General features: G+C 40.4%; 1 protein-coding gene across 2 annotated transcripts; it reads right to left on the bottom strand.

Annotated features, from left to right (window-relative positions):
- Nucleotides 1-1497: 1497 nt before the first annotated feature.
- GIMAP4 (GTPase, IMAP family member 4) lies at nt 1498-24048 on the bottom strand. 2 transcript variants are annotated; one of them, XM_027101529.1, is made up of 4 exons: nt 23790-24048; nt 6797-6895; nt 5677-5730; nt 1498-3236 (listed from the first exon to the last, which is right to left on the bottom strand). In XM_027101529.1, the coding sequence occupies exons 3-4, from the start codon at nt 5714-5716 to the stop codon at nt 2311-2313; spliced, it is 966 nt and encodes a 321-aa protein (XP_026957330.1). In that variant the 5' UTR covers nt 5717-5730; nt 6797-6895; nt 23790-24048; the 3' UTR covers nt 1498-2310. The 2 variants fall into 2 exon arrangements, with proteins under 2 accessions (XP_026957330.1, XP_026957331.1); XM_027101530.1 differs by lacking the exon at nt 23790-24048 and adding an exon at nt 8584-8647.
- Nucleotides 24049-25727: the final 1679 nt, after the last annotated feature.

A 25727-nucleotide genomic window follows, 5' to 3' on the forward strand; every position in this document is an offset into this window, starting at 1 on the left:
GCTATCTCACTTACCTAATTGGGAAACACTGAGGGCGTATCCAGGAAGAAAGCAAGTCTGCCCACCCACTACTAATCAACATTATAATGGAGGTTTTAGCAAATGCAATTTGACAAGAGCAATCAATTAGGGGTATAAGAATAAGTAAAGGAGAAGTGATACACTGTGGGACATCCGTAAGATGGAATACTAGTCAGCAATAAAGGAGAACAAGCTCTTGGTACACACAGCTTGAATGATTCTCAAGATCATTACGCTAAGTGAGTGAAGCCAGTCTCAAAAGGGACTTTGTTTTACTTATCTCTAGATTCTCAGTGTCTCGTATAAAACCTACCACCAAGTACAAACAACCAATGAATGTTAATAAATAGATGAATAGGTATGAACTCCCAAAAGTCTTGAGAGAAGAGAACATGCTTCATTCTTCTATTGTATTAGTCACAATGCACAGTTTCATTAATCTGTCTGCCTTCTGCCCTGGGAGGCAAAGAGGCAAAACTGCTCTCAGGATATGTCACACGGGCTTCTCATTTCCTAACTGCCAGTCAAGAGCAAAACCTTTTTCTTTGTCTCATCTACAGCATTAACTCGGAGGCAAGGGTAAGAATAATTGAATGCATTTACACAGAAAATAACCACTGACGTTAGAATTTTCTTCGTATTAAGCCTGTATTTACTTTTTCTTGGGAGGTGTATGTGGTTCTTTGGTTAAATATTTGTTAATAGAAGGTTGTAATACAATAGCACATTAAATTCATATCTCAGAATTTTGACTACAACGCCAATGATGAAAACAGTAGAGACAGAGATCACCCACCTTCTGCAGAGTGAATCCAAATCTCTCTACTCAGAGCGACTACCTCTAAAGGAGTCATGTGCTTCTTTGCACGGTGCTTCTCATATGCGTGAGCCTTTGCTGATTTTTATTAAGTGTACAGTCTAAACTCCTTTGTGTTTGGGGGAAATCATGGAGAGACATATGCCCTAGTTTGAGCAAAATGGGTTAGGACATGGAGAAGACGATTTTAAGGTGACAGAGCAAGGAGAGTTGGCATAGGTCACATATGACCACCAGAACACGTTGGTAGAACATGGAAAAGTGCTTTGGGGAAGCCTAGAAATTATTAGGTGAAGAGTACTCAGTAGAAGAGTAGAAAAGGGATAGGGACTTAGCTATTTTTATCCATATATTAAAAAGAATTGTTGCATCAGGAAAGCCACAAAGGTCTCAGAAACGTAGGTCACGTGTAATTTCTATCAACACATAATGAATGAAACCAAGGGCAATGTAGTCTCTGACTGTCAGAGGTGTTGAGAATGTGGCTGAAACCTTCCAGGAAAAAGGAGAAAGGGAGAAGTCTAGAGGGTAGACCAAGACTACTTCCAAAATCATCTTGAACTTTTACAAAAGACTATAATTCATCCCTGTGCTCTTAGAAGAAATAGTGGTAGTATTTTCCAAAAAAAAAAAAAAAAAGATTCCATTTTGTACAAATATGAGAGAACAGAAAAGTTTTATTATAATAACAATAAGCAAACAATTCAACTGGGTGGGACAGCAGTTAGTTTCCCAAGAAAAGGAGAGAACTGGTTATACAGCAAATTGGTTGGTGTTGGTCAAAGAGTTTCTACAGATACATCTGAATATACCAAACATTGTTCTCTTATCTGTTGAATCTCTATCTTTCACTCTTTCTCGCATTTCACATAGTTGAGTTCTGAAAGATCTATCTTCCAGACAACTCTGTTCGTCAATGGGCAGATGATAAGGAACAATTGAGTCCTTCTGTAAAATTGTAAGTAAACAAATTTCCATTCATCTACAAAGAATTCTATAAACATCTCCATCTATAAGCTTAACTAATGCAAAGAATTGATCTTTCTCATAAACTATAAGGTTAAGATGATCACTGTGATTCTGAGGGTAAAACAAGTGAGACGAAACCACAGGGGGAGATTACCTACCAATCTAGAAAGAATCCAGAGGAGAAACATTTACTAGGGATAAACAGAGAAAGCTTGGGGTCATTTTCTTTGGTCTCCTGCATTCCTTCTCTCTGTGTCTCTGAGAAAGAATTCACAATTAGGGAGCATCAATACGTTGTGCTTTGGAGTTTCACAGATTGAGAGTTTGTCCCTCCCCTGTTAAATCAATCGACATATACCAATTCCCAGCAGTGAGCTTTACTCTCCTTAGTCCTGAGAGTCTGAGAGACAGAAAAACGAGAATGCTCTGACTTACATGGGGCAGGGCCAGCTGAAAATATGCAGGAAGTACAGACACATTTTCATGAAGTTGGATCTTAATGTTTAATCCTTAAACAGAGAGAAAACAAAAGAAACAATCTTCAACAGGGCTAAGATGAATTCAAGTATCCCGCTCTGATTCTCAACTTCGTGTCTGGCATTTTGCTGCCTTGCAGCACAGAAAGCCTCCCTTTCTGCCAACTGCCTCCTCATTTGCATCTCTTGCTTTTGCTGTTCTAGTTCATCCTCCAGCATTCTGATTTTCTCTTCGTACTCCTGTCTTAACTGCGCTTTCTGTCTCTCTAGCTCTGCTCTGTAATTTTCTTGTATCACTAGGATTTGTTTCTGAATCTCCACCTCGACCTTTTGATACATGTTGTTCGTGAAGCACCTGCCTTTGCACTCTGCGACCACGCGCTGAACTAGGACCAGCAGCTGCTGCCTCTGGTCCTCCTGCTCAGCTCCCGTCGCCCTGTTGTTGAACACACAGTAGCGGTCTCCGAACTTGTCCATCAGCTCTCGAATGACTTCTGGAGCTTCCTTTAAGTAATCACGGAAATCGGTGCCTTCCAAGTCATCTTTCCGGGTGAATAAGAGAATCATGTGTTTCCTAGCTCTCTCTCCAAACATTTCCAGGACCTTTTCCGTGGCTCTCTGCTCTTCCGGTGTGTACCGGCCCAGTGGGATGACGAGGAGGAGAGCATGAGGCCCTGGGGAGGTCAGGGCCATGCAGCGAGCAATCTCCTTGCAAGTGTCAGCATCCTGTACCTCTGTGTCAAAGATGCCTGGCGTATCCACAACGACGACTTCCCTCCCGTTCCAGGTGCTGTCTCCTTTCTTACAGGACCTGGTGATGGATACTGCAGAAAAGCCCGAAGGAAACACTTTCTTTCCGAGGATGCTGTTTCCTGTTGCACTTTTTCCTGCCCCAGTCTTACCCACTAAGACGAGTCTCAGTTGTGAATCTCTGGGGTCTTGGTTTCCAAGCCCTGGCACAACAGGAAACAAAAGCCGTAGTGTTAGAAGGAACTTCAACCGTCTCCCCTGCAAGGCTCCTGCCCACTGGTGCCCTTCTCTGTTGCCTGCTAGGGTCCTCCGCACTCAAGGGATGTCTATAGAAAGCCCTCTGGGCTCGTGTTCCTCTTGCAGTCTTTGGGGACTGCCCAGGTACTTTTCAGCATCCCCCCTGAGCTTCTTACTGTGACCTTGTGTAGGTAAGTAGCCCACAGAGGAGGAAACAAAATGGTTAAGAAGAGAACTCTGAGCTGCTACTGGTAGCTGTTCTTCATAAGATAACATAGGAAGTAACACAAAATTGACGTTGCGTATTTTACTTCCTAGGAAAGTTCAAAGTTAATAATCAGAGCAGCAGAGCACAGCAACTGAAACCTTAAGTAACATACCAAGTCATCTGATAGCTTTTTCCGTGTTTGTATTCAGCAGGTCTCTGCATATCTCTTTAACGTGTCTATAAAGTCAAAGTCTGCCCGATTTGTTAGGCATAGACCCAGGACCGGCGGGAAGAGAAATGGCAATCACGTTTGAGAGGCTGTTTTCCCGAGAAGACAGACCCTGCCAGCCGGCCCTTGAATGTAAGACTGATTCCTGCGTGAGGAATCCTGTGTTATAACTACCTATTTCTGCTTTGAGACAATCCATACATTATCCCGCTTACACCCTTATAGACACTGTTACAAACTCCAATTCGTTTTCAGAGCTATCATCCCCAGTCACCCAGTTCCTCAGGCTAAAAATCTAGGCATCACCCTTGACTCCTCTCTTTCCCCTTCTTTCCATATCCAACCCATCACCAGGTTCTCTTGGCTCCAAATCCGTTCGCTTCTCTCTATTTTGAAGATCATCATACTAGCCCAAGTTACATCCCCGTCCATGCCTCAGTGGTCTCCTAACTGGTCTCTCTACTTCCGCTTTGGCCCTTTCAGTCTATTCCGTAAAGTGGAATAATCTTTTAAACATATCAATCAAACAGAAGAGGGAAATCGCAGAACCTCCCACTCTGGCTTCCACAAAATCTGTAGTTCATCCGCATCTCCCACACACTTTATGGTGAAGCTTCTGTTGATCCCTGGATCCCTAAGGCAGAGTTTCTCACATTTGATAACCAGAATCCTGGGGTGAAGGAAGTAAATTTCCCAAAGCTGAGAACACTGGATACGGATGGCTAAGATTACCTACGGAAAAATGTGGATGGGAGTTCAGACTATTATGTAGTTAGCATCACAATGGAAGATTCCAACCTAAGGATATCCTGAGGGCATTGGTTGACTTTAGAGACAGGACGTAGGAAAATCATGGCTGGCGAGATAAAAAGGCCCCAAGGGCCAGTGCCAACACTGCAACAACTGGCCAGTGTTGACAGCAAATGGACGGCGATCTACCGATAGGTGGCAGACACAGCCATGAATTATTCCCTCTCTGTACTCATGCCTCGGGAATGTGGATTTGCAGCTACTCTCATCAAGAGGCTGGGTCCGTTTCTCCAACCCTTGAATCTGACTGGGCCACGTGACTTGCTTTGGACGGTAAGATCGTGAAAACATGATCAGGCAGAGACTCCAAAAGTGCTGACTTACTGTAGTTTGCCTTCTCTTTCTGCTTTTCGGAACCTTACGACTGCCCTGGACTAGCCTACTAGATGAGGGACACAAGGGCCTGTTATCCCTGTCCCCCTGGTCTGCCCAAGAGCTTGCTGACTACCAGACATGTCCATGAGGCTACCCAAGATTATCCAGTTGCATCCTGAACCACCAGCCTACCACACATGCATGAGTGAGTCTGGCTGAGATTAGCCAAGTTGATCCAGACCCAAAGACTGCCCAACTGACCCAGAAAACCAAGAGCCAGCTAAACGGTTGATGTTTTAGGCTCCTAAATTGTGGGGTGGTTTGCTAAACCAGCAGAAGCTCAAACGATATAATCAATGTCTATGGATAAGGGAGTAGAAGCAAGGTTATGTGAGGAATGGCGTGATCAGTCTGTTGAATTTGTTGGTTATAGTGAGACCACCAGCAGCAGGGAATTTAAGGAACTGAATGAGGAATTAATTACATCCACGTTCCTCCTTCCCAATCCTCTCTTGGGCTGAAGAGAGGGGCAGAGAAACAATCAGGGAGGCTACAACCCACTGTTCTGGTGTGTCCACGCTGTAGGAAGTAGCACATAAGAAACCTCACCAAGTCCGGATCAATCAGGATATTCTAACTCTCTTCCTCTTAGCTGTTTAGCTACATCACAAGAAGAAGGCGTAGAGGGTCGAGAGAAATGAGAGAGCAGAGTAAACGAAGGGAAAATAAGAAATGTGGTTGAAAATGTTTTGCTCTTGTGCAGAGGGGGGCTGACTGACGGGACAGGAGAGACCCAGCCCTCCTCCCCCAAGCCCGGCCGGCCTAGCCCCGAGCAGCCTCTCACCATGGCTGGTCCTGGACTTGCTGGGGTAAAGGGCTGCCATTGTAGTTTGAATTCCTGGAAATAAAGAAAAACAACTATGTCATTTCAGGTAAATGGAGAGTAACTGGAAACTGGAAATGTCAACCTCATGTAACCAACAGTTTCTTTTTCTTTTCATAAACATGCTTGCTACTCGATTTCTTTTCCTCTATTTCTCAATACTTCTCCATTCTCTGTTTTCAGTCTCACTTTCAGATTGTTCATTTTTCTTTACACAAATGTAAGTGCTTCAGGGCCTTCCTCGGCACTGGTTCTGGGTGCCCTCGCCCACTCTATTCAGTGAATTATTGCTTTGAATGCCATTTGTATGTAGCCTGCAGCCTAGACCCTTCTCAGAGTTCCAAACTGTCAAATCCCATTCAACTTGTCCAGTTGGCAACTTTATGGGCATCTCACAGAGAACTCAGACAAAATGGAGCCCTTGACCTCCATCCCCAGCCTGGTCCCCATTTCAGTAAACGGCACCCCCAAATGGCTCATGCAGAATCTTGGGGTCACATCCACAACACTTCCTTCCTCACTTGCTCATCGGTCTGCCACCAAATCCTATTGATTTTACTTCCAAAAAATGCAAAACTCTCCATTTCTCCACATCTCCATGTTAATCCAACCCACTGTCATTTGACTGTAAAGGTAATAGGCTCCCAACTGATACTGCACCTTCAATCCCTTCTCCACTCAATAATCAGACAGCTTTTTAAAACTGAAATTTGATTTTTTTTTTCCTTGCTTAAATTCCCTAATGGATTCCTTTTGCTTTTTATTGTTCAAATAGTTGAAAACCCTTGGAATGGTCCAAAAGGCCCTGCATGATCAATTACTCTCTCTCTCTCTTTCAAAAGACTTGAGCCATACTGGTCTCCTCAATGTCCCCTGAATCCTCTAAGCTCCCTCCAGCTCCTAGACCTTTGGGAAATATTTCCCCCTCCCTGGAGCACTCCCACACCCATCCAATGCCCAGCTCATTTCTGCTCAGCCCTGAGGCCACAGTGTTCCGTTATGTCTCCAGAGAGGGCTTCTCCATCCCCATCACCAACCAACAGGTTAACTCTGGTGTGGAGTTAGTGCTAGCCACACGTACCACAATAGGAAGTTGCTCGTCTGATTTTTTTACTGTCTCCTCGTAGACTGTAAGCTTTGTGATGGTGAACCGTCTGTGTCTTGTCTGCCCCGTTATTCCCTAAGGACAAGCACAATGTTGGACAAAGCATGGATCTCAATAAGTATTTGTTAAATAAATGAATTGATTAAAACAAATCCCCCTGATTCTTGCCTTCTCTCTGATTGAGCTTTACATCCAGCCTAATCCGGCTTGTGAAAAAGATTATCCTTTCCTTATTTTTTAAAAACTTAATTAATTTATTTTTTGGCTGCATTGGATCTTCATCGCTGTGCGGGGGCTTTCTCTAGTTGCGGCGAGCGGGGGCTACTCTTCATTGCAGTGCGTGGGCTTCTCACTGCAGGGGCTTTGCTTGTTGCGGAGCACAGGCTCTAGGCACGTGTGCTGCGGTAGTTGTGGCACGTGGGCTCAGTAGTTGTGGCTCATGGGCTCTAGAGCTCAGGTCTTGTAGTGGTGACACACGGGCTTAGTTGCTCCATGGCGTGTGGGATCTTCCCGGACCAATGATTGAACCTGTGTCCCCTGCATTGGCAGGCAGATGCTTAACCACTGTGCCGCCAGGGAAGTCCCCTATCCTTTCCTTATTAACAACACCTAGCATCCTTGAAACACGGTAATACGTTTTAAAGGTTTTCTTTCATTGCTACCTACTAACGTTGGGCAACGGAGAAAGCCATTTGAAGAACTCTTAGCAGATCAGATTTTAAGTAGGACAGGCTGAAATGCTAGTTGTTAAAGAAAGCGTGTCTGATAGGAAGCCAAAAAATACAAATTTCAAACACTGTTAGAAAGACAGGCACTTCCTCCGAAAGTGGATTAGGAATAAGAAGTAGGAAACAGCTTCTTGTAAACTGGGAGGAGAAATCACAGAATTTTTAAAAAATCAGCTTTGGTCACATAGTTGATGTTGGTGATTGATTTCAGGAGAAGGAGTAAGATACCAGAACTAGGAAAACAAAAGGTTTGGGGTGTTTCTTAAACACCATTAAGAATGGTGTTTCTATTCAGTCTGTGGACTTTCTCTTCAGCATTCTTTAATGCTGTTCTCTTTCTCCTAAATCTGATGTAAAACCAGAGGTCTGAACTTCTCTCCATACTGACACTGGATGGCTGAATTCTCCTCCTACTGCCTAAGGAAGAAGCACCCATGCATCCCCAGATTCTCCTGAACTGTAGATAGTAACATGGGCTGGTATTTCCCTCCTCCTATCTCCTAAAAGTTCCCCTTCCCCAACTCTGGGTGAAGTCCACGGCGGGACTGTTCCTGAGGAGGAAGGTCCAAAGGGGCAGCTCTGAGCAGATCATTAACCAGGTAAGAGAGTCTTGGATCCTGACCGTGTGCTGGCTTTGTGACACGGGGCTGCTGACTGCGCCTCTTACATCTCCTAGTGCTCTTTTCACCACCAGCTCCCCACACAGCTAATTCTGTCTGCTCAGCCAACACAAACCGTGAAAGCTTCAACTTTACTTATAAATTCTATCAATGGTGAAAACAATCATTTTTTCATACAAGTATCCTCTGAGCAGTGACTGCTGAAAGAGTTATCAATTTGTAGAGCTCAGCCTTCAAAACAGATTACTGCCTAAAATCAGCAAAGACGGGAAGCAGGAACCAATGAGAAATATATTCTGAGAGCAAGTTTGCAGGGAGTTTTAAGATATAGATCCAGAAGAGAAGTCCCCCCTCCACCAAATCACACATTTCCCTCCCTCTCTTCCCACCCCCACAAACACCCCTATTCCCTTACCTAAAAAAATTCTGGGTCCTGCTCCCTCCTCTGACTTTGAAAGCAATGCTAAACCAGGAGGTGACACTAAGCTATCAAGAAGCAAGAGGAGAGAGGAAGTGAGGGGAGGAGCTGTCCAAACTTGCTCATGCAAGAGACCTGCCCACCTTATCACCTAGCAGCACCAGAACTTCCTGCAATGATGAGATTGTTTTGTGTGACTCCGTTTGGTAGCCCTGAGCCACATGGGCTATTGAGCTCATGAAATGTGATGAGTGTGATTGAATTTTTAATTTTATTCCATTTTGATTAATTTAAAGTTAAATAGTCACATCTGCCTAGTTGCTACCATATCAGACCATGCAAAGACTCTATAGGGAGGGAAGAAATATGGGTCATGCTGTGAAGTTTGAGAAAAAACCACTGGGTCAAAACCAGAGAGTTGCCACTCAGAGTGTGGCCAAGATGGTGGAGTAGGAAAACCCTGAGCTCACCTCTTCCTATGGGCACACCAAAATTACAGCTATTTAGAAAGCAATTATGACCTAAAAACTAGTAGAAAAGATTTCTCACAACTAAAGATATAAAGAAGGAACCACAAGACAGATAGGAAGAGGTATAGTCAAGGCCCATACACCTAGGTAGGTGACACATAAATGGGAAGATAATTACAATTACAAAGGTTCTCCCCAAGGAGCAAGGGGTCTGGGCCCCACTTCAGGCTCCTCAGCCTGGGGGATCCTGCACCAGAATGACGAGCCCCCAAAATATCTGACTTTTACGGCCAGAGGGGCTTGCACGTGGGAGAGCAAGAAGGCTGTGGGAAACAGAGACCCCATTCTTAAAGGGCATGGACAAAATCTCCATGCTCTGAGACCCAGCATAGAAGCAGTAATTTCAAAGGAGCCTGGGGCAGACTCACTGGCTGATCCTGGAGAGCCTCCCAGAGAGGCAGGAGGCAAGGAGGACTCCCCTAGCGACGTAGACTCTGGCAGCAGCTGTTTTGGGGAGTTTACTCTATGACAAGGACACCTGTCATAGAATGGAGTCTTCTCCATTCTTAGAGTCTTCCCTCTAGCCTATTCCTGCCAGGGGCTTACCTGCCCACCAGCCAATTGGCACCAGTCCCAGAGCCTCCCAAGCCAAACAGCCAGCCATGAGAGGACTCAATGCCACTCACCAGGAAACTGGCACCAGCCCTGCACACTCAGGCAGCCACCCCAAACCTGGGCCCACCCACCAGTGGGCCAGCACCAGCCCTGGAGCACCACAGGTCCCACAGCCAGCTGCACCGAATGCCAGCCCCACCCAGCAGCAGGCCAGCAGCCAGAGCACAAGCCAGGGCCTGGCAGCCAACGGGGCCAGAAAAACCTACAAAGAATCTACACAGCAAGGTTCTGGTTCAGATTTAATGGAGAGATCAAAAGCTTTACAGACACGCAAAAGGGAAAAGAGTTCAGCACCACCAAACCAGCTTTATAACACATGTTAAAGGAACTTCTCTAGGAGAAAAAGGAAAAGCCACCACTGGAAACCAGAAAATTACGAAACAGAAAATGCTCATTGGTAAAGGCAAACATAAAGGTGGGAAATCATCTACGCACGAAGCTCGTGGGAAGGTTAAAAGAGAAGAGCGGTAAAATAATTTATATCCACAGTAAGCACTTAAGGGACACACAAAGCAATTAGATGTCAAATATGATGTCAAAAACAGTAATGAGAGGAGGAGAGTGCAAAAGCAGGGATTTAAAAATGCGTTGGAAATTAAGAGATCAGCAACTTAAAACAATCATATATATATATATATATACACCTCATGGTAACCACAAACCAAATATCTATTATAGATACACACACACACACACACACACACACACACACACGGTAAAAGGAAAAGAGAAAAAAGAAAAAGGAATCCAAACATAACACTAAAGATCGTAATCAGATCACAAGAGAAGAGACAAAAGCAAAAGAAATTTATAAAAACACCTACAAAAACAACACACAAACAATTAAAAAAATGGCAGTCAGAACATACATATCAATAATTACCTAAAATGTAAATGCACTCAATGCTCCCATCAAAAGACACAGAGTGGCTGAATGGATACAAAAATAAGACCCATATATATACTGTCTACAAGAGACTCATGTCAGATATAAGGACACACACCAACTGAAAGTGAGGGGATGGAGTCCTTCCCATCAGGAAGCTTGCATAAGCCTCTTAGATAGACTCATCCACCAAAGGGCAGACAACAGAAGCAAGAAGAACTACAATCTGCCAGCCTGTGGAACAAAAACCACATTCACAGAGATACAGACAAGATGAAGAGGCAGAGGACTATGTCCCAGATGAAGGAACAAGATAAAACCCCAGGAAAACAACTAAATGAAGTGGAGATAGGCAACCTTCCAGACAAAGAATTCAGAATAATGATAGTGAAGATGATCAAGGACCTCAGAAAAAGAATGGAGGCAAGGAATGAGAAGATGCAAGAAATGTTCAACAAAGACATAGGAGAATTAAAGAACAAACAAACAGAGATGAACAATACAATAACTGAAATGAAAAGTACACTAGAAGGAATCAGTAGCAGAATAACTGAGGCAGAAGAACGGATAAATGACCTGGAAGACAGAATGGTGGAAATCACTGCTGCAGAACAGAATAAAGAACAAAGAAAGGAAAGAAATGAAGACGGCCTAAGAGACCTCTGGAACAATATTAAACATGCCAACATTCACATTATAGGGGTCCTGGAAGGAGAAGACACAGAGAAAGGATCCAAGAAAATATTTGAAGATTATCATTGAAAAGTTCCTTAACATGGGAGAGGAAATAGCTAGCCAAGTCCAGGAAGCACAGAGAGTCCCAGGCAGGATGAACACAAGGAGAAACACTCAGAGACACTTAGTCACCAAATTGACAAAAATTAAAGATAAAGAAAAATTATTAAAAGCAACAAGGGAAAGATGACAACACACAAGGGAACTCCCATAAGGTTAACAGCTGATTTGTCAGCAGAAACTCTGCAAGCCAGAAGGGAGTGGCACGATATATTTAAAGTTCATCAACAGGAAGAAACTACAACCAAGAATACTCTACCCAGTGAGGATCTCATTCAGATTTGAAGGAGAAATCAGAAGCTTTACAGACAAGCAAAAGCTAAGAGAATTCAGCACCACCAAACCAGCTCTATAGCAAATGCTAAAGGAACTTCTCTAAGTGAAGGAGAGGACCTACAAAAACAAACCCAAAACAATTAAGAAAATGGTAATAGGAACATACATATTGATAATTACCTTAAATATGAATGGATTAAATGCTCCAACCAAAAGACACAGACTGGATGAATGGATACAAAAACAAGACCCCTATATATGCTGTCTACAAGAGACCCACTTCAGACCTAGGGACACATACAGACTGAAAGTGAGGGGATGGAAAAAGATACTCCATGCAAATGGAAATCAAAAGAAAGCTAGAGTAGCAATACTCATATCAGATAAAATAGACTTTGAAATAAAGACTGTTACAAGAGACAAGGAAGGACACTACACAATGATCAAGGGATCAATCCAAGAAGAAGATATAACAATTATAAATATATATGCACCCAACATAGGAGCACCTCAATACATAAGGCAAATGCTAACAGCTATACAAGAGAAAATTGACAGTAACACAATAATAGTGGGGGACTTTAACACCCCACTTACACCAATGGACAGATCACTCAAACAGAAAATTAATAAGGAAACACAAGCTTTAAATGACAAAATAGACCAGATAGATTTAATTGACATTTCTAGGACATTCCATCAGAAAACAGCAGATTACACTTTCTTCTCAAGTGCACATGGAACATTCTCCAGGATAGATCACATCTTGGGTCACATATGAAGTCTCAGTAAATTTAAGAAAACTGAAATTGTGTCAAGCATCCTTTCTGACCACAACACTATGAAATGAGAAATAAATTACAGGGAAAAAAGAAACATAAAAAACACAAACACATGGAAACTAAACAGTATGCTACTAAATAACCAAGAGATCACTGAAGAAAACAAAGAGGAAATGAAAAAATACCTAGAGACAAATGACAATGCAAACATGACAATCCAAAACCTATGGGATTCAGCAAAAGCAGTTCTAAGAGGGAAGTTTCTAGCAATACAGTCCTACTTCAAGAAACAAGAAAAATATCAAATAAACAATCTAACCTTACACCTAAAGGGACTACAGAAAGAAGAACAAACAAAACCCAACGTTAGTTGAAGGAAGGAAACCATAAAGATCAGAGCAGAAATAAATGAAACAGAAAGAAAGAAAACAGTAGCAAAGATCAATGAAACTAAAACCTGGTCTTTGAGAAGATAAACAAAATTTATAAACCTTTAGCCAGATTCATCAAGAAAAGAGGGAGAGGACTCAAATCAATAAAATTAGAAATGAAAAAGGAGAAGTTACAACAGACACCGCAGAAATACAAAGCATCATAAGAGATTATTATAAGCAACTCTATGCCAATAAAATGGACAACCTGGAAGAAATGGACAAATTCTTAGAAAACTATAACCTTCCAAGACTGAACCAGGAAGAAATAGAAAATATGAACAGACCAATCACAAGTAATGAAATTGAAACTGTGATTTAAAATCTTCCAGCAAATAGAAGTGCAGGACCAGATGGCTTCACAGGTGAACTTTATCAAACATTTAGAGAAAAGCTAACACCTATCCTTCTCAAGCTCTTCCAAAAAATTGCAGAGGGAGGAACACCCCCAAACTCATTCTACAAGGCCACCATCACCCTGATACCAAAACCAGACAAAGATATCACAAAACAGAAAACTACAGGTCAATATCACTGATGAAAATAGAGGCAAAAATCCTCAACAAAATATTAGCAAACCAAAGCTAACAATAGATTGAAAGCATTATACACCATGATCAAGTGGGATATACCTCAGGATGCAAGGATTTTTCCATATCCGCAAATAAATCAATGTGATACACCACACTGACAAACTGAAGAATAAAACCATATGATCAACTCAATAAGTGCGGAAAAAGCTTTTGAGAAAATTCAACATCCATTTATGATAAAAACTCTCCAGAAAGTGGGCAGAGAGGGAACCTACCTCAACATAATAAAGGCCATATACAACAAACCCACAGCAAACATCATTCTCAATGGTGAAAAATTGAAAGCATTTCCTCTCAGATCAGGCACAAGACAAGGATGCCCACTATTGCCACTATTATTCTACATAGTTTTGGAAGTCCTAGCCAATACAATCAGAGAAGAAAAAGAAAGAAAAGGAATACAAATTGGAAAAGAAGTAAAACTGTCACTGTTGGCAGATGACGTGATACTATACATAGAATATCCTAAAGGTGCCACCTGAAAACTACTAGAGCTCATCAATGAATTTGGTAAAGTTTCAGGATTCAAAATGAATACACAGAAATCTCCTGCATTCCTATACACTAAAAACAAAAGATCAGAAAGACAAATCAAGGAGACAATCCCATTCACCACTGCAACAAAAAGTATAAAATACCGAGGAGTAAACCTACCTAAGGAGGTAAAAGACCTCTACTTAGAGAGCAATAAGACACCGATGAAAGAAGTGAAAGACGACACAGATGGAGAGATATACCATGTTCTTGGATTGGAAGAATCAATATTGTGAAAATGACTATACTACCCAAAGCAATCTATGTATTCAATGCAATCCCAATCAAATTACCAACGGCATTTTTTACAGAACTAGAACCAAAAATCTTAAAATTTGTATGGAAACACAAAAGAACCCAAAGAGTCAAAGTAATCTTGAGGGGAAAAAAAAAGAAAAAACGGAGCTGGAGGAATCTGACTCCCTGACATCAGACTTCAGACTATAAAGCTACAAGAAACAAGACCACATGGTACTGGCACAAAACAGAAATATAGATCAATGGAACAGGATAGAAAGCCCAGAGATAAACCCACACACCTGTGCTCAACTAATCTATGACAAAGGGGGCAAGGATATACAATGGAGAAAAGACAGTCTCTTCAATAAGTGGTGCTGGGAAAACTGGACAGCTACATGTAAAAGAATGAAATTAGAACACTCCCTAACACCATACACAAAAATAAACTCAAAATGGATTAAAGACCTAAATGTAAGACTGGACACTATAAAACTCTTAGAGGAAAACGTAGGAAGAACACTCTTTGACGTAAATCACAGCAAGATCTTTTTTGAGCCACCTCCTAGACTAATGGAAATAAAAACAATAATAAAGAAAGGGGACCTAATGAAACTTAAAAGCTTTTGCACAGCAAAGGAAACTATAAACAAGACAAAAAGACAACTCTCAGAATGGGAGAAAATATTTGCAAATGACACAATGGGCAAAGGATTAATCTCCAAAATATATAAACGGCTCATGAAGCTCAATATCAACAAACCAAATTCAAAAATGGGCAGAAGACCTAAATAAAGACCTAAAGACCTTAATGTCTTTCTCCAAAGAAGACATACAAGTGGCCAAGAGGCACATGAAAAGCTGCTCAACATCACTAATTATCAGAGAAATGCAAATCAAAACCACAATGAGGTATCACCTCAGACCAGTTAGAATGGGCATCATCAGAAAATGTACAAACAATAAATGCTGGAGAGGGTGTGGAGAAAAGGGAAACCTCTTGCACTGTTGGTGGGAATGTAAATTGATACAGTCACTATGGAGAACAGTATGGAGGTTCCCTAAAAAACTACAAATAGAATTACCATATGACCCAGCAATCCCACTACTGGGCATATACCCTGAGAAACCATAATTCAATAAGACGCATGCACCCCAATATACATTGCAACACTATTTACAATAGCCAGGTCACGGAAGCAACCCAAATGTCCATCGACAAACGAATGGATAAAGAAGATGTGGTACATATATGCAATGGAGTATTATTCAGCCATAAAAAGGAACGAAATTGTGTCATTTGTAGAGACGTGGATGGACCTAGAGACTGTCATACAGAGTGAAGTAAGTCAGAAAGAGTAAAACAAATTTCGTATATTAAGGCATATATGTGGGATCTAGAAAAATGGTACTGATGAACTGGTATGCAAGGCAGAGATGGAGACACGGATGTAGAGAACAAATGTATGTAAACTCAGGGGCGAAAGCGGGAGGGGGGGCATGAATTGGAAGATTGGGATTGACATATATACACTAATATGTATAAAATAGATAACTAATAAGAACCTGCTGTATAGCACAGGGAACTCCACTTTGCTGTACTGTAGAAACTAACACAACATTGTAAAACAACTATACACCAATTAAAAAAAAAGAAAAGAAAGTGAGGGGATGGAAAAAGTCATTCCACACAAAGGGAAATCAACAGAAAGTCAGAGTGGCAATACTTATATCAGCTTAAATAGACTTTAAAGACTCTTACAAGAGACAAAGAAGGACAATACATAATGATCAAGGGATTGATCCAAGAAGAAGAAAAATTATTGTAAATATACATGGACCCAACATAGTAGCACCTAAATACATGAAGCAAATATTAATGACATAAAGGAAGAAATTGATAGTAACACAATAATAGTAGGGGACTTTAATCCCCCACTTATATCAATGGACAAGTCATCCAGACAGAAAATCAATGAGGAAACACTGGCCTTAAATGACACATTAGACCAGATGAACTCAATGACATATAGAAAGCGTTCCATCCAAAAGCCACAGAATACACATTCTTTTCAAGTGCACATGGAACATTCCCTAGGTTAGATCACATGCTAGGCCACAAAACAAGCCCTGGTAAATTTAAGAAAACTGAAATCATATCAAGCATCATTTCTGACCACAATGCTATGAGACTAGAAATCAACTACAAGAAAAGAAACTAAAAAACTCAAATACGTGGAGGCTAAATGATAGTCTACTAAAAACCAATAGATCACTGAAGAAATCAAAGAGGAAATGAAAAGAATACCTAGAGACAAATGAAAATGAAAATATGGCAATCCCAAACCTATGAGACACAGCAAAAGCAGTTCTAAGAGGGAAGTTTATAATGATGCAAGCTCACCTTAGGAAACAAGAAAAATCACAAATAAACAAGTTCACCTCACAACTAAGGGAATTAAAGAAAGAAGAATAAACAAGACGTAAAGTTAGGAGAAGAAAAGAAATCATAAATATTAGAGCAGAAATAAAATAGACTTAAAAAACTATAGAGTAGATCAATGAAACTAAACAATGGTTCTTTGAAAAGATAAAAAAAATTGATAAACCTTTAGCCAGAATCATCAAGAAAAAAAGGGAGAGGGCCCAAATCAATAAAATCAGACATGAAAAAGGAGAAGTTACAACTGACACCACAGAAATATAAAAGGTTACAAAGGGTTATAAGAGACTACTATGAACAACAATATATGCCAATAAAATGAACAAGAGAGAAGAAATGGAAAAATTCTTAGAAAGGTACAATCTCCAAAGACTGAACCAGGAAGAAATAGAAAATATGAACAGACCAATAACCAGTAATGAAACTGAAGGAGTTATTAAACGACTCCCAACAAACAAAAGTCCAGGACCAGACAGCTTCACAAGTGAATTCTACCAAACGTTTATGAAAGAGTTGACAGCTCTCCTTCTCAACTGTTTCAAAAAACTGCAGAGGGAGGAACACCCCCAAACTCATTCTATGAGGCCAGCATCACCCTGATACCAAAACCAGACAAAGATATCACAAAACAGAAAACCACAGGCCAATATCACTGATGAAAATAGATGCAAAAATCCTCAACAAAATATTAGCAAACCAAATCTAACAATACATTAAAAGGATCATACACCATGATCAAGTGGGATTTATCCCAGGATGCAAGAATTTTTCAACATCTGCAAATCAATCGTGTGATATACCACATTAACAAACTGAAGAATACAAATCATACGATCATCTCAATAGATGCAGAAAAAGCTTTTGATAAAATTCAACATCCATTCGTAATAAAAAGTCTCCAGAAAGTGGACATAGAGGAAACATACTTCAACAAAATGAAGGCCATATATGACAAACCCACAGCTAACATCATACTCAACAGTGAAAAGCTGAAAGCATTTCCTCTACGATCAGGAACAAGACAAAGATGCCCACCTTCACCACTTTTATTCAACATAATTTTTGAAGTCCTAGCCACAGGAATCAGAGAAGAAAAAGAAATAAAAGGAATCCAAATCAGACAGGAAGAAGTAAAACTGTCACTGTTTGCAGATGACATGATACCATACATAGAAAATCTTAAAGACGCCACCAGAAAACTATTAGAGCTCATCAATGAATTCAGTAAAATTGCAGGATACATAACTAATACACAGAAATCTGTTGCATTTCTATACACTAGCAATGAACTATCAAAAAGAGAAATTGAGAACACAATCCCATTTACCACTGCATCAAAAAGAATGAACTACCTAGGAATAAACCTACGTAAGGAGATAAAATACCTGTACTCTGAAAACTATAAGACACTGATGAAAGAAATTAAAGATGACACAAACAGAATGGAAGATAATACTGTGTTCTTGGATTGGAAGAATTAAGATTGTTAAAATGACTGTACTACCCAAGGCAATCTACAGATTCAATGCAATCCCTATCAAAATGTCAACGGCATTTTTTACAGAACTAGAACAAATAATTTTAAAATGTGTATGGAAACACAAAAGACCCAGAGAAGTGGAAACAATCTTTTTTTTAAATTCCTTTATTTATTTCTCTTTATTTATTTTTGGCTGCATTGGGTCTTTGTTGCTGCGTGCGGGCTTTCTCTAGTTGCAGCAAGCAGGGGCTACGCCCCATTTCCCCTGCCTTGGCAGGCGGATTCTTAACCACTGCACCACCAGGGAAGTCCAGCCAAAACAATCTTGAGAAAGACAGTTCTGGAGGAATTACACTCCCTGACTTCAAACTATACTATTTAAAAAGCTACAGTAATGAAAACAATATGGTATTGGCACAAAAACAGACACATAGATTAATGAAACAGAACAGAGAGCCCAGAAATAAACCCATGCACATATGGTCAAAGGAGGCAAGAATATACAATGGGGAAAAGACGTTCTCTTCAATAAGTGGTGCTGGGAAAATTAAACAGCTACATGTAAAAGAGTGACATAAGGACATTTTCCAACACCATATCCAAAAAGAAACTCAAATTGTGTTAAAGACCTAAATGTAAGACTGGATATCATATAATCCCTAGAGGAAGACATAAGCAGAACCCTCTTGACAGAAATCGCAGCTATATTTTTTTGCATCTGTCTCCTAAAGCAGAGGACATAGTATAAAAGCAAAAGTAAGCAAATGGGACCTAATTAAACTTCAAAGCTTTTGCACAGCAAAGGAAACCATCAACAAAACAAAAACACAACCTAGAGAATGGGAGAAAATATTTGCAAATGATATGACACATAAGGGGCTAATGTTCAAAATATAGAAGCAGCTCATACAACTCGACATCAAAAACAAACAACTTGATTTAAAAACAGGCAGAAGACCTGAATACACAGTTTCCCAAAGCAGACAAACAGATAGCCAACAGGCACATGAGAAGATAGTCAACATCGTTAATCACCAGGGAAATGCAAATCAAAACCACAATGAGAGATCACCTCACACCTGTCAGAATGGCTATCATCAAAAAGAACACAAATTACAGAAGTTGGTGAAGATGTGGGGAAAAGGGACCCCTCCTGTACGTAACTTGGTGCAGCCATTGTGGAAAACAGTATGGAGGCCCCTCAACACTAAAAATAGAAGTACCATGTGACCCCACAATTCCACTCCTGGGTATATATCTGAAAAAACAAAACAAAAACAAAAGCACTAATTTGAAAAGATACATGCACCCCGATGTTCACGGCAGCATTATCTACAGTTGTCGAGACATGAACGCTACCTAAGTGTCCATCAACAGATGAATGGATTAAGAAAATGTGGTATATATATAGACACAACGCGATACTACTGAGCCATAAAAAGAGAGAAAATTTGCCATTTGCAAGAACATGGATGGACTTGGAGGGTATTATGCAAGTGAAATAAGTCAGAGAGAGAAAGACAAATACTGTGTAATATCACTTATATGTGGACTCTAAAAACTACAACAAACTAGTGAATAGAACAAAAAAGAAGCAGACTCACAGATACAGAGAACAAACTAGTGGTTACCAGTGGGGAGAGGGGCAATATAGAGGTAGGGGACTAAAAGGTACAAACTAGTAGGTATAAAATGAGATATAAGGATACATTGTACAAAACAGGGACTATAGCCAGTATTTTACAATAACTATAAATGGAGTATAACCTTTACATATTGTGAATCACTATATTGTACACCTGTAACTTATATAATAGTGTCCACTAACTATACTCCAATTAAAAGAAAACACAATGAGATATGAACTCACACCTGTTAGGATGACTACATCAAAAAGCCAAGAAATAACAAGTGTTGTGAGGATGTGGAGAAAAGGGAACCTCATGCATGTCAGTAGGAATATAAATTGGGGCAGCCACTGTGGAAAACCAAATGGAGGTTCCTCAAAAAAATTAAAAATAGAACTTCATACGATCCAGCCATCTCACGTCTGGGTATTTATCCAAAGAAAATGAAAACACTAACTAGTAGAGATATCTGCACCCTGATGTTCATTGCAGCATTATTTACAATAGTTAAGATATGGAGACAACCTAGGTGTCCACTGATGGTTGGAAGAATAAAGGAGATACACACACACACACAAATAGTATTCAGCCACAAGAAAGAAGAAAATCATGCCATTTGTGACAGCATGGATAGATCTCAGGGCATTAGGCTAAGTGAAATAAATCAGACAGAAAGACAAATAGTGTACAAACTCATTTATATGTGGAATCTAGACAAAGTAAAAGCCAGGCTCATAGACACAGAGAACAGCATGGTGGTTGCGAGAGGCGGGGGCTGAAGGTGGAAGTGGGAGAAGTGGGTGAAAGGGATCAAAAGGTAAAAATAAGTAAATAAATAAGTAAATAATAAGTAAATAAAATGAATACTCGTTGCAATGTGTATACACATATATAAGCTCATTACAGGGTCATATATAAGCTCACATATATACATCAATACCAAGCTTAGAAATATTGTTTAACTGATTATTGAATCTACTGGAAAAAAATGCATGAATTTTATTTTATGCAAATTAAAATTCAATAAAGCTGAAAACCGCTGCTTGTCCCGTACTGTTTCCTGGGATACCTGTAACGTGCTGTATATTATGTGTCGCAAAAAAGGTTTGACATTTTTGAGAAAGATATGTAGAAGCATTATCGGTTTTTATGTTGTCGGGAATTTCCATAACAGCAAAAGCTTCTAATAAATGAGTTACTACAGCATCAGCTTTTTCAGAAGATAATGGAGTTGCCCATGAAAAATGAGAGTAGGTATCTACAGAATGATGAATATATTTTAACTTTCCAAAACCAGGATATTGAGTTACATCCATTTGTCAGATAGCATTAGCAGATAAGCCTTTAGGGTTAACTCCAATATTCAAACAAGGTTGATTAATGGCAGCACATTGCGGGCATGTACGGAGAATAATTTTTGCTTGTTTCCATGTAAGATTAAATTTATTTTTCAATCCTCTGGCATTAGTATGATATCTGTGATGTTCTGCTGTAGCTATTTGTACAGTACCCACTAAAGTATCAATAAAATCATTTCCAGCTACCAATGGGCCGGGTAAATGAGTATGAGCACGAGTATGAGTAATATAAAGTGGTGCAGTACGTAGTCTAAGTATCTGTTGGAGTTGCAAAAATAAAGAGTGCAGTTCTGATCCATCATTTGGGATAAAAGCGGTCTCAATATTTTTAACTGTAAATTCCACATACTGTGAGTCTGTAATTATATGAAGAGCAATTGGATAATCTTGTAACAATAGTATTACAGCAAATAGTTGTGCTTTTTGAACTGAAACATATGGAGATTGTAATACCTTTTGATCATGACTGTTAGCATATCCTGCTCTTCCTGTTTTATTGGCATCAGTAAAAAAGGTTGGTCCTATAACAGGATCTGATTGAACTATTTTTGTCAAAATCTGATTAGTCTTTTTTTAAAAATTGTAAACGTTTATCAGAAGGATAATGATTATGTATTTTGTCTATATAATGAGCACAGGCCATTTGCCAGTTATCCTCCAGCTGAAAAAGAGTTTGTATTTTTTTGTTTGAAAAAGGGATTATAAGTTTATGTGGGTCCTGACCACATAATTGTCTTAATCGTAACCTACCTTTAATAATAACATCAGCTATTTTTTGTACATAAGATTGTAATGTTTTTTGAGCTTTATGAGCTAAAAATATCCAATTGATGAGATTACTGTGTTGTTGTAGTAATCCAGTAGGGGAATGAGGAGTATGAAATACAGTAAGTCCTAAATGATCCAGAGATTCAATCCGATCCAACTGTGCATCATGTATATGTTTTTCTATCCATTTAAGTTCTTGTTCCGCCTGGGGAGAAAGTCCACGGTGACTATTCAATGCTGGATCGCCTTCCAAGGTGTGAAATAAATTTTGTAACTTTTAAGTAGGAATTCCTAGGCTAGGATGTAACCAATTAATATCTCCTAGTAATTTTTGAAAATCATTTAATGTTACAAGAGAATCTCGTCTAATTTGTACTTTCTGAGGAATAATCTGAGTATTGGTTACAATTTGTCCAAGCTATTGCCAGGGAGCACATTTTTGAATTTTTTCAGGAGCTGTCTGTAAACCCCATTCTTTAAATTTCAACTCTGCTTGTTGTAACATCTGCTGTGGTGTTTGCTGATGGGGATGAGCAAATAGAATGTCATCCATATAATGGAGACTACGTGCCTCAGGATACATGTGACGTAATTCCTCCAAAGGCTGATTAACAAAAAATTGGCACATAGTTGGACTATTTAACATCCCCTGAGGGAGAACTTTCCATTGAAATCTCTGAGCTGCATGTTCTTGATTTAAGGCTGGTACAGTAAATGCAAATCTTTCACAGTCTTGAGGTTGTAATGGTATAGTAAAAGAAACAGTCTTTCAAATCTATAATCATAAGTTCCCAATTGCGAGGGAGCATTGCAGCAGATGGAATTCCAGATTGTAATGCCCCCATTGGTTGAATAATCTCATTAATTTTTCGTAAATCTGTCAACATTCTCCATTTTCCTGATTTTTTCTTGATTATAAAAACAGGTGAATTCCAAGGGCTAGTGGATACTTCAATATGTCCTGCTATTAATTGTTCTTGTACTAATTGGTGTAATGCTTGTAATTTTTCTTGAGTTAAGGGCCACTGCTCTGTCCATATAGGGGTATCCTTCAACCATTCTAATGGTAATGCAAATTTTCGAGCAGTGGCCCCTATCCTGAATTTGGATATCCAAGCCCAGTATAATCTTTCCCTGTTTTAGTTACATGTTGGGGTTCAGTAGCATTGTTTTTATTTTCTTCCAATTTAGCCATCAAATTTTCCAACTTTGAAAGTATATCAGAAATCTCATTCTGTTGAGAAAGTGGCATTTCATTTTGTTTGCTAGCTTGCTCCTAACCTTTATCATCATCAGAAAAAGCCCCTTCATCACTGGAATCTGAAAAATCCTCTCCTGTCTCGGACACAAGGGGAGGAGTAGGCGGAGGAAGGTCCTCTATAGGAGACTCACGGGGCAGAGTACGAAAAGCAGCAGTGATCGGGAGCAGGATTCGGACGCTGAGGACGCGCCCCATATTTACTTTCAGTTTCAGATTGTAATGGTTCCAGGGCAAGGGAAATTAATTTACAGAGAGCCCAAACACGGACAGATATAAGGTCTCCATGCTGATGAGCTCTTCTTAAGGTTCGCATAACCTGTTTCCAAACTTTTAAACTCAACTGGTTATGACTAGTAGGTTGAAACCAGTAACAATATTTACGTACCAGCGCAAACAATTCATCAATTCATCAAAAGATTCTGGTTTCACTTTCACTCCTGAACTCCGTAATAACTGTTTCAGGAGTTTAATGTATTGAAATTCTACTGAATGGGAATTCCCCATTTCAGTTACTCTACTGTTGCCGAAGGTTTCGCTCTGAGCGGACCAATTTCCCCTTCGGTCCCGCCATCACGCGATTACTTACCTTCAGGTCCCTGTTCGGGCGCCAAATGTTGCAGTTTATCTTATGACAGGGTTTCCGAAAGCAACCTCATCACTCGAGATGAACTGTGCCGAAGCACAGCAGTAGAGGGCTGCCTCTCGCTCAGGCAAAACAGCGCCGTCTGTCCTGCTGTGGTAGCTTTTATTTAAGCATTATCTATGTTTACATCTTAAGACTTGTTTTCTTAACATTCCAGAAATGCCAAAGCAGCAACATATGCTTCTATTGATTATACAAGCAACAGTGGGCTTTCTTGAAGACATGCCATGCTACGCGTCCTTGAGCTCAGAAGCGGCACAAGGACATCTCCGTGTGTTCCCATTGTTCTGATTATACTAAAGTAGCACAAGGACGTTTCCTTGTGTTCTGATTATACTGAGGTCATTTCATGGATCAGTGCCCAGAGTATCCAGGACTGCCTGCAGTCCTGGCTTATTCGCCCGCCCTCGGTTTGCCGAGGGGTGCCAGCCCCTTGCCTTGCAGAGGGGCTCTGGCCTATGGGTCACGTCTCCTTTCCATGTCCTCAGTTATTTCACTACACTTTAAAAGCCTAAACTTTATAAAGAAAACTTAACAAGTCAATTTTTTATCATTGCCCATTTGGAAGTAATAGCAACTTGAAATTTGTCTTAGAATTTCTCTATTTCCGAGTTGTAAATGGCCACAAATAATTCTGTGTAAATATAAATATGTAAATGTTGCTCATTCTCTCTCATTACATTTTACTTCTATTTAACAGGAGATCAGGGATTTCAGCGTCCAGATAGCAAACTGGCCATATGCCAAGCTTTCTGGATAATGAACTGAGATCAATTATCGACCACAGACGTTCTCTTTCTGCAAACCCTAATAAAAACCAGGATGCCATAGACAATTAGGAGTATAAGTATCAGAGTCAAGAGGTTTCAACAGATTTCTGGAAGGATGCATCGGAGCAGAACACCCACGGCCAACATGGCCCCAGAGAGGCTGTCCTGAGGTGCCCGCGGACGTTGACGGAAGCACCTCGGGGAGGTGGGCTTCAGAAATTTCCGCTCCAAGGGGATGGGGCTGTAGGGCTGAAAGCAGGGCATTCGTGGAAGAAGTGAGTATGAGACACACGATCCAGTCATCTCCTCACTTCCCCCTCACTCAGAACCTCACACTTAAAGGTCCCTCTTCCCGAGTGGGTAATTGAAGGAATCTCCCCTAAAGGTTAGAGCATCTCCAGAGAAAATCCTCTGCATTCTGGCATTTTGCATTCCCTCTACATAACAGCCTGTCCTGCGGTCACCTCAGGTGAAGCCTGCAGTCGGCACCCTCACTCAGACGTGGAACTTCCAGGTTTTCTAATGATTTATTCCAAACTACGAAGAGGCAGTCAGGGAGAGCTGCTGTTTGACGAAAAACTGCGATATGAGAGACAGTTGAAAGAGACAACGATAAACAGCAAAAATAACCCCACAGGGAGCCATACACACAGGAAACAAAACCAGGAAAAGACTAACCGAACATAAAAATCAACTTCTCTTTCAGATATCTAGATCACTAATCCTCCCACTGAAATCAACTAACAATACTGAAAAATATTACACACATTTTCTTAAAAGCACAGGTGAGCAGGCAAGAAAATAACCTTTCTCAGACGCGGAACTAAGTGAAGGTGGGCAAGTGGAGCACAGCAGCTAGCTGTCACTCTGAGGATATTTCACCAGCCCTGGAGAACTTAAAGTCTGCTTCTCAAAACTACATTGACAACAAAGACTGAGAGTTCTTGCCACCAGCACAACCTCACTAAGAGAATTTGTAAAGAGTGCTTGAGGCAAGAGGAAAGTAATCACAGATAGTAAATCAGAGGTTGAAAAGAAAGAAGAAAGAAAGAAAGAAAGAAAGAAAGAAAGAAAGAAAGAAAGAAAGAAAGAAAGAAAGAAAGAAAGAAAG

Source organism: Aethalodelphis obliquidens, unplaced genomic scaffold (genome assembly GCF_003676395.1).
Source record: "Aethalodelphis obliquidens isolate GAN/ISIS:26980383/991018 unplaced genomic scaffold, ASM367639v1 scaffold5, whole genome shotgun sequence".
Taxonomy (NCBI): Eukaryota; Metazoa; Chordata; class Mammalia; order Artiodactyla; family Delphinidae; genus Aethalodelphis; species Aethalodelphis obliquidens.